The sequence below is a fragment of the Athene noctua genome, chromosome 21 (genome assembly GCF_965140245.1).
Source record: "Athene noctua chromosome 21, bAthNoc1.hap1.1, whole genome shotgun sequence".
Lineage (NCBI taxonomy): Eukaryota > Metazoa > Chordata > Aves > Strigiformes > Strigidae > Athene > Athene noctua.
This window is the reverse complement of record NC_134057.1, coordinates 8,765,273-8,772,760: the sequence shown is the minus strand read 5'-3', so window position 1 is coordinate 8,772,760 and position 7,488 is coordinate 8,765,273. Positions and strand designations below refer to the sequence as shown.

Below are 7,488 nucleotides of genomic sequence, written 5' to 3'. Positions count from 1 at the left end.
CAGTATCAAGAAACACTGACTACAGTTAACAAAGATATCCATAAATTCAAATTGGTTAAAGCTTTAGATCGATTATTAAATATAATAATTGATTAATGTTTTAATAAGATAACAAAACAGTAGAAATCATGGTGGATTCTCAAAACAAATCTCCATTAGAAAATACCTGAATCCATCAGCAGAACTACTTGACTGTAATCAGGTTTGATTACAAGAAAATCAAGAAAAGCTGAAGTAGACCACCAGATACCATAACTCTTACTACTACAAAGAAACTGCAAAAGCACTCTTTTCTGAACCACAAGATATGCTCCTTAACACAGGCAAGAACATTTTTTTACCCTTCTCTTCCTCTCATGCTTAATATCAGATTAGGAAAGTATCTGTACTGCTGTATACTGCTTTTGACTTAAAGCACATTAAGAGGAGTTTTCCTATAACTTTATACAAATACGTATCTCTGTCCCTGTGAGCTTAGAAAAACTGGAAAAAAGATGAAACTCTGTTCTTTTCCTACATCCCCAATCATCAGAAAGTACCCTCAAAATAAACAGGCCTACTAAGACACTGCAGTTCTTGATGTGGCAAAAAAAGCCTGAACTCTCGCTGGAAGGGCAGCTGTAAAAGGTTAAACACACGTGTTTAATTCAGGGAGAGAAAGACACTCAAATTTTCCCACAATAATAGCTCAAGAAATATAGCTACATTCTTCCAAGACAGAAGCAAAACTGATGGAGTCAAGCATGCATGATTGTACTTTGAATATTCACCCAATCCAAAACCAGGATCATCTCCTATGCAAACTTTATTATGCAAATAGGATAATCCCCAGATTCTCCACCCAGCCATTTAAATGAAAATATCAGAAATGGCCCAGCTAGCATCAGACAGCAAAAATAAAGACAAGCACATATCTTTCTCTGCTTCCTAGCTCTCATTTTCTTCCTCTCTTTCCCAGTGATGACAGGCTGACAGATAGAAGGAAACATACATCCACCCCATAGTCTTCCATACAAGTAAATACAAAAAAAAAATCAAGTGTTTATTGTAAGTCTGCATGAAGGCACAGATGAGCTTGATTACAGACACATCGTAACAATTACAAATATATGTAAACACCTTGAGATATACAACAAAGCAAGAATACAGCTAATACAGGAATAAAATGTAACCTGCTAAAAAACCAATTCTTTGTATCTGACGTTCTTTCAACGATAAGCTCCGATTCACACCAATGCAGTGTAATGCTTTTAGTCATCACTTGGATTCATGCTCAACAAATCTGCACTTGACCATTGTTGTTAACCAGTGGATTTATAAATTTGAGCCGCATCTGACCAGGCTTCCTTCACTAGGATCAGGAAAACACAGGAATAACCAGCTAGACACCCAACCAACCTATAATGAGGCTTTGTAGATTCTCTAAATACACAAGAGCAATCACCAAGGTCCTGAAATTAAACATAAGCTTCAGAAAAGCTCAAGGATATTTGTTCCATTTTTACTTGCATTTGAGGAAATTGCTGTATTTCTGCAGGAAAGGAACAGTCTACAGCTGTCAGGTGATTTTTTTCTTCCTCCACAGGAGGCTTAGATTTCATCTGAAACACCTGCCAAAACAAAAGTCAGCAATCACAAACTAAAGTGCCTTGGACAGCTTAGGTTTTACCACTAGAATAAAACACTTTCATTTATAGATACAGTATTAATGTATATTATGAGAAATCCCACCTTTGCACATAGACTAATTCCAATGTTTTTGTGGAAAGGTCAATTGCTTTGTTTTTCTAATTAGATACCAATGCCAGGAACTTAAAGAACTGCAACACTGCACTTTCTGAAAGGAAACCACACAGAAAAAAATTGTAGTTTTAGTACGGGCAACTCCCAGGCCTAGCCAAATAGTACTCTGAGCAGCAATTTACTACAGGGACACACGGTTTTCTCAAACTCAGCCCTCAGCCATCTGTCCTAACTCCCTACTCCTAATCTTCAAAAGCTTTATAACCTCCAGAGCCCAGTTCCAGTGAGGAAAGACTCTTAATCCAGGTAACATGTGCAGAACAAAACCTAGCACAGCTATGACATTTCTCCTGACCCTGCAGCCACATGATCCCAGCCTAAAGATGAGGTAGTACTTTTCTTTGGAGCCTAACCAGTTGAACAGGAATAAGCACTATTCTCCCTCATGTAGCAGCTGTCTGTTAATGCAGTGCCAAACTCCATAGTTTCATCTCCTCTTTGGGGCACACTACTAATGCAAGACCAGCAACAGCTGCTAAAAAAAAAAAAAAAAATCATGGTATGAGCACACATTCCTGCTTGAACTACAACTGCATCATAAAGGCCATGGTCTGGTGTGTTCACTGACTTCCTCCAGTCCACAAAGTGGCAATGACTCTTAACTCTATTTGTCCTAGACTAGTGGTTATGATCCAAGAGTATGAAGGAAATCCTGAGTACTTATTACAGTGAAATGTAGAATTTAAAAAAAAAATAAATTGAAAGATTAAGAACTCTAGTCTGAATCCAAAAAGAGGATGGGAGAGGAATTCAGCTCCTCAGGGAACTGAGGAAACCAGATTGTCTCTATGCATACAGTCCATTTGGTAATCAAGGGCTATGTTCTCTCTCTCTTCAAGAGGACAGATCTTTCCCCTCAAGGAGGTTGTTGTAACAAATGTATGTATTATAATTTTATAGCTTACACTCATAAACCTCCTGGTTTCTTATGAGATGGCTTGATCTGGAGAAATATGCTCTGCATAGTCCATGCTCTGTAGACTCCCAAGGATCAAAAAGAAATAGACTGGCATGACTGAAACAAAAAGGAAACATCAAAAAAAGAGTTGAACACTATTAGAATTCATACTGCTTGTAAAACTAAGCATTAGGATTAGAAAAAGCACTACGAGACTTAAACAAGGCCCCAGATGCATCCTCTCAGTAAGTGATAATCAATGATGAGGATGAGAAACTCCATTCGTTGATTGACAAAGTATTCAAGGCTCTTTTTTTTGTGTGTCCATGATCCTTTTCCTTCTATTTAGCAAAATATATGGAGCCTATGTTGTCTCCTGTCAGCAGTGCAGCTCGCAGATCTCAGGAAGCTTTCTCATTTTCACTGCTTCCAAGACTACATTTTTCACTCAGCTGAAGTACACAGGGATTCCACCCAGGCAGATGGTTTCCTGAACATGAACATTTTAACAGGAAAGGAATCCTGTTCTGTTCAGCTCTAGTACAGCGACTGCCAATAGAAAAGCACTGACACTTTCTTAAACAACTCTCGATAGTCCTTTCTGCCCTTGGGAATACAGTCTCAGAGGAGTACATGTAATTAAAACAATCTTATCTGGCTGTTAGCTGGAAGACTATCTCCGAACAGTCCCACCTCTTCTTCCAAAGAACTTCTCTGGAACACATCACGGATAAAATAAACTCTTAATGCTCTACAGAGTGTCAGCTGCATTCCAGTGTCCAAGCCAGATCCCTTGAGAAAAAAAGTAAGAAGAAAGCTGCTTGATTGTCAGAGAGAAAAGCACTGCTGGAACTGCTAGAAGATAGAAATTTTTTTAAACCTTTAGCTGTACAGGGGTACACTCACGAAATGCTCATCACAGCTAAAAAATGCTTCCATGGCCTTACACAACTAGTGATGATGCAGTGTGCCACTGACACGAATTAGTAATGAAAACAGCAACAGAAACCCACCCAGGTGCTTCTGAGATTAAGAGGCCAAGCACTTAAGTCCTCATAGTGAGCTGGACCTCACTGCCAAGTGAGTTTCCCCAGTCTACAGGTCTGATAAAAATCACAGCTGCAGAAGCATAATTCATGACTATAATTCACAAGGAAAACTGAAAATCCATTTACATTTATTAGGAGATGGTTGTGCACAATTTCTCATCTTATTCAAAAAGTCTACAAATAAAAGAGTTTAACACTTGTGATTGCAAGCAAATGTTTGTTCAGCGTTCTTAGGTAAGGCCAATTTAGCGTCGTGTTACAATTTCAAGATTTAGTACACATTTGTCAGTTCTTTACTTTCCTCTGGTCACAGTCCCACTGGAATAGTAAGGAGAGTTCCCTAAGACACTTTATAACAGCAGCTGAACTTGGGTTACATAAATTCAGTTTTGGAGTATGCTTCAAGCGCAAATTACTCTAGGCAATTTTCCATTTTAAGATCTTAAAACAACACTGTCAAAAGCTTTCCCCCCTCCCCCCAGCATTTATACTACCACCACTACGAGCTCACACTCTGTAGAGCCGTATGTCCAAGATTCTCAAAGCACTTCAGAAAGAAGGGCACCATTTCAAATAGTGGTATACTTGAGCTGGCATCCTACTTATAAAAGAATTTATTTTTTTTTTCTTCGTCTTATGTTTACAAAAGGACAAGCATCAAGCTAAACCAATCCTATCTTGACCTCAGTCCCACCTCTGACCACCTGTAATTTTCTCAGATGCAATCCTCCCACTGATTCAGGAGCTCTGTAATCACAATGCTCACAGCTGAGTTTCCCCTATGGAAAGGTGAGCAGCTGCTATAACCAATTTTTTTTCAGATGGAAGCACTGGCCAAATTTTAGGTCTGCCAGCATCTTGAGAATCGGTTGACTGGAGAGTCACTACCATAACTAATGTAATTTGATAATGCACTTGATCCCATATTGGTTTACAAAGTGTAAGAGACTATATATGCATTTCTCTAAATTCTCTCAGAGCTGAAACTACATAGCTACAGTGAAGAAATTCTAGTTTTGCCTTAAGCGAAACCTTTTACAACATCATTTTAACTTACTATTTTGATTTAGAGCACTAATTTTATAAAGATTTCCAGTTTGCAATTCTTACTGAATAGGTGAGCAGCAAACATGAAAATATATGTACAGGTGTTAGTATACTACCAGAATGCTGTCCTTCCCTCTTAAAAATGTCCTTAAAGCATTAGGCATGTCAAACAAACTTTTGTAAACAAAAGATAAATTACTCATGTTCTGCTTGATTATAGCCAGATACATATTCTCATAAAATAAACATTCTCTTGTCATTTTCCATGGCCCACATATCCATATATATGAGGTAAACCACTTAAAATCATCAATAATATATAAACCTCGGTACTCAACAGGAACCTCGGGGAAAAATGTAGCTGGGTAAGATGTCAATATCAAGAAGTGACACTTTGTTCCACTGCAAAGTGAAACCAATTTATTTGTGCTAAATGAATGGAAAGAATGTATTCAAAACATTTCTTTATACATTGTACCGGCTTAGGCTGCTAAATAAGCATTCATTAGTGCCATGTTGTGCTACTTTCTTGTACTCTGTTTCTACCAAGCAATACAACATTTTGGCTGTTACACCAATAGATTCCTATATGCTCATCTTAGATCTTATTTTCTAACAGACTTTTGAACATTTAGAATACCTGTTCAAACTTTGCTTCAGGGGAATCACAATTTATATATTTTAACAGGAAAAAAAAATTATCATCAGCTGTTCTCTACAATCACATTGCCTTCTGCAGCAAAAAAAAAAAAAGTAATCAAAGAGCACACTTTAATCAGCTATCAGTAACCTGTGGGCAGGACCACACTTAGGGAAGTTAATCGTGACAGATCACACAGTATGGGCAGCTTACAGGTTAACCTAAGTGTCAGGTGAAATCATCAAATTTTAAGGTCCACGAATTGTACATTCCACAGACTCCAACAAGCCAGTTCCCTCACTGTAAAATGCAGACTGTACCATACGTTTGAGGTGCTTTTAAACAGGAGAAGTATGGATGTGTCCTGTGTGCTGAATTAAGCTCATTTAATACATAATACAACAGAGTATGTGTCTTGGGCACTGATTAGGGTGTCTGACTCACTTTTGCACTAGAAGCTGTTATTTCAAATGACTGAAACGTAGTGCTGATTTTCCGTAAGCTTGGTAAACACTGTAATATTTCAGAATTTGTCATAAAGCCCATCATGCCTTTAATTTTCTGCAAATTGTCATGAAAAAATATAAAAAGGTATCCCTTTAATTGTACAAACCTAAAAGCCAGGAAAATGAAGCTTTGGAGCCAAGCAAAACGACATAATGCCGTATTACCAAACAGAGTAGCAAATGTTCCAGCCAGAGAATGGACATACATGTAGTTCAAGTAAACACTGATGGAAAACTTTGTTAAATTAGTGTTGTAGACCCACAACACTGGCTGCATTTTATACAAACGTTTACAACACAATTAACAGTGAAGCCTATATAACCTCAGTGCAAATAAGTCAAATCCAAATATGCCAAGTAAGCCTTTGGCTTTTAGTAAACTGCTCCATGTTATGAGTCCACTTCTGACATACAGACTGCTGAGCACATGCACTAAGGCTGAGAGGAGGGATGCACTGAATGTTGAAAAGTGGCTGACTGCGATGCTGCGGATTGGACCGTAGGTTGCACAGGTGGCGGAGGTGGTGGCGGAGGTGGCTGCACTGGGGTCTGCGTGTTTGGAGAAGGAGGAGGAGTGGGACGTTTAAATTTGTCGGGGCTGTTACTTCTTCGTGGTGAAGGCCTCTGCAGAACAAATATTGAAATTATGTTTAACACATTCCTGGAATAATGTTAGGTACAAGTCCTCTAATCAATTTATTGAACTTGGCAAAGAGAAAAAAACACACACACACAAAAAGCTGAAAAATTATGTGGGAAGAATCTATTTCAAAACATTGCAAGAATTACAACACAACTTTTACATACAATAAACATTACTCTGCAATGGAGTAGCAAAGGAGAAGGGAAATACTTCTGATATCAAACAGAACATGTATTCCCTCCTGTCAGCTTGCAGGAAATGAACCCAAGACGTATGTCCTGCAGATTTGTTTACCTATGACGACCAGCAACCTGAACAGAAATGAGAGATGCTGTAGAGACAGCACCTCCCAGTTGTGCTTGCCCAACTAGCAGGTGCTGATGAACCTTAAACTTTACGCTGCTGGTGTATGAAGTCCCAACTACGTGGTACCTGAGCGTGAGTGGAAAAGTTTCGAATGCCGGAGAGTCTGCCCAGAAGCTCCAGCTTTCCGAAAGACTCAGCCTGCACACTGGGAGCAAGACCAAAGCATAATACAAGTTGTTCTTTGGAGAACAAAAAAAGATTACAACCCTTTAAGCTGCAGGAGTGGAGCAGTTGTTAGAGAGCTCCCCTCAACAGAAACCACAGATTTTCAACAACCTGCACATTTAAACACAATGATTTAAAACCCACTTTATCTTTACAAACCAGTGGAGGCGTGGGAAACCTTCTTTATTGGTTAGCAATGTAAAAATACGAATTACGCTACACAACACTAACTTCTGCACTTTTGAAACCAAAATTCCCACTACTTACCAATCCAGTTAGCATTAATCAAGAACCTTATGGCGTGATGAAGCATCCACCCATGATTCATAATCAACCACAGGTGAACTCTGAGAAGCATGGTTACAGTGCTA

General features: G+C 38.7%; 1 protein-coding gene across 3 annotated transcripts in view; it reads right to left on the bottom strand.

The window, feature by feature from the left end:
• Positions 1 to 1,021: 1,021 nt before the first annotated feature.
• CCDC6 (coiled-coil domain containing 6) overlaps positions 1,022 to 7,488 on the bottom strand; it is a 55,207-nt gene continuing 48,740 nt past the window's right edge. The window contains exons 9-10 of one of the 3 annotated variants that reach the window (XR_012634960.1): positions 1,732 to 6,567; positions 1,022 to 1,610 (exon numbers count right to left, since the gene is read on the bottom strand). Coding sequence is in view for 1 of the 3 variants with exons in the window: in XM_074924270.1 (XP_074780371.1) it covers positions 6,376 to 6,567 (192 nt within the window). In the remaining 2 variants the exon portion in view is untranslated. Of the gene's footprint in view, positions 6,568 to 7,488 lie in introns of all 3 variants that reach the window. The other 2 variants (XR_012634961.1, XM_074924270.1) reach the window with 2 other exon arrangements.